Here is a 1,889-nt window from a genome sequence, read left to right on the forward strand (position 1 = left end):
AAACAAAAAATATAATCTAATTTTTCATTTACAAAAAGCACATTAATGTACTTATCATGGTTATTGCTAATGTTGTTTTTAAAATGACACTCTCTTAACAAAACTCAAATGCATGAAGTGATAAGGTAATATTTTAAAAGACCTCAATTAGCAAAAACACCACCTTTTAGAATGTAATGTAGTATGTAAAGTTGATCTCTGGCATGTTTCCCAAGAAAAAGTAATACACTATACCACTGAAATTTTAAAAGCAAAACATCTGCTTTTCAAAGGTAGTTAGAAAACCTTTCCATAGGGAAAATGTCTGGCAATAAAAACAGAAAATGCATTGCTGAAATAATCTGAACAGTAATGTACAATAACACAACCAGGATTAGAAGTACTTACAAGTGAATCTGCATCGGGGCATTCCCTATTAAAACAAAGAAAATATTATAAATATTCAATAATTGAACAGTGTGTCCATTATATTTAAGTACTTGCTTATTAAACTCTACAAAAATATTTTGAGAAACCAAAACATTCAGATAAAATTTCACCAAATTACTTTTAAAAATCCTTGAAATGTGTGTCCTATTCTCATAATTCAAAACAAAGAACATCACAAATAGCTTACATGTATTATAAAACCACTTTCAGAAGTGCTGATTTTTCATGAATATACAAGTACATAAGCTTCATATCAAAAAGCCTTCAATCCAGGGAGAAACCTTTAACAGGTACCAAGTTAAGTGGTGAAGGAAGCACACATTTGTGAATTGTTAACTACTGCCACTGAATTGTACACTTAAGATAATAAAAATGGAAAACTTTCTGTTATATATTTTGCCACAAGAAAGTTTTTAAAAATAACAAAAAGGCAGCCCTTCTGGCCTGTCCCAGTCCTGCCTTCTCACTCCCCACCCCAGAAATCCTTCTTGGCCCAGCAGGTGGTCAGCATCCAGCACAGCTGAAGAATTGGAGCACGCAGCGACAGTGACTGCTGCTGTTGACCGCTACCCAGGACTCATGGCGACACCACGCACAATGGGACCATACTGTGGTGACCAAATAGGGTTTTTTTGTTTTGTTTTATATCAATAGGATTTCACTGGCCAGTTTTCAGAACTAGATCACAAACCTGTAATATTTTGTAAATATTGGGTCAATTAAAATCTATTGTTAAAGTTTTTTTAAAGGGGGAGTGGAGCTAGAGATACCAGATTCTATCCCTTCAGGAAAGTACTTTCTTCTTAAAAGCTGAAGTAAAACAGCTGAATAACAGATGTTAACTAGATATAAATCATTTTGAATTAGTCTTAATTTGTTAATCAAATGCCACCTAGGGGAAAGAACAGGAGAAACTGAAGAAATTCGGACAAGAGAAATATAATTTAGAAGGTAAAGCCACCATTTGTCTGTCAGTTTGTCTAACTGTTGTGGCTGTGTGTTGCTCTGATGCTGGAAGCTACACCATCAGAATTTCAAATAGCAGCGAGTCACTCAGTATAGCCAGCTTCCAGCAGCGCTTCCAGATTAAAAAAGACAAGAGTAGACAGAAAGGCCTGGTAACTTACTTCTTAAAATTAGACAATCAAAACTCTATGGGTCGCAACACAATAGTGTCTGAAGGTTTTACTGGAAGTACCGGATGATAAGCCTTCTAGGTTGGATAGTTTTCAAAACAGACAGACATACCACCAAATTGTGAAGATTGCACAGAATGAAGAAATGCTTCATTTTGTTGTCCAGGAGTCAACATTAGTCAGAGCTGACTCTTAACAAGATCCAAGACTATCCAAAGCCAAAGTTTTTCTCCAGTTTGAAAGGAAGCCAAAGGCATATAAACAAACACACACAGATCCAGGAATGGGTTGGGGGCTCCCATTAATCCTAGCTCCAACTTAAGA

The 1,889-nt window shown here is 35.6% G+C and overlaps 1 protein-coding gene across 1 annotated transcript in view; it reads right to left on the reverse strand.

Moving 5' to 3' along the window:
- Positions 1-1,889, reverse strand: part of FCHO2 (FCH and mu domain containing endocytic adaptor 2) — a 107,990-nt gene that overhangs the window by 45,340 nt on the left and 60,761 nt on the right. The window contains exon 10 of the mRNA XM_045285227.1: positions 388-412. Within this exon, the coding sequence (XP_045141162.1) occupies positions 388-412 (25 nt within the window). The remainder of the gene's footprint in view (positions 1-387; positions 413-1,889) is intronic.

Source organism: Echinops telfairi, unplaced genomic scaffold (assembly GCF_000313985.2).
Source record: "Echinops telfairi isolate 266 unplaced genomic scaffold, ASM31398v2 ScPeMD7_7469;HRSCAF=8507_1, whole genome shotgun sequence".
NCBI lineage: Eukaryota > Metazoa > Chordata > Mammalia > Afrosoricida > Tenrecidae > Echinops > Echinops telfairi.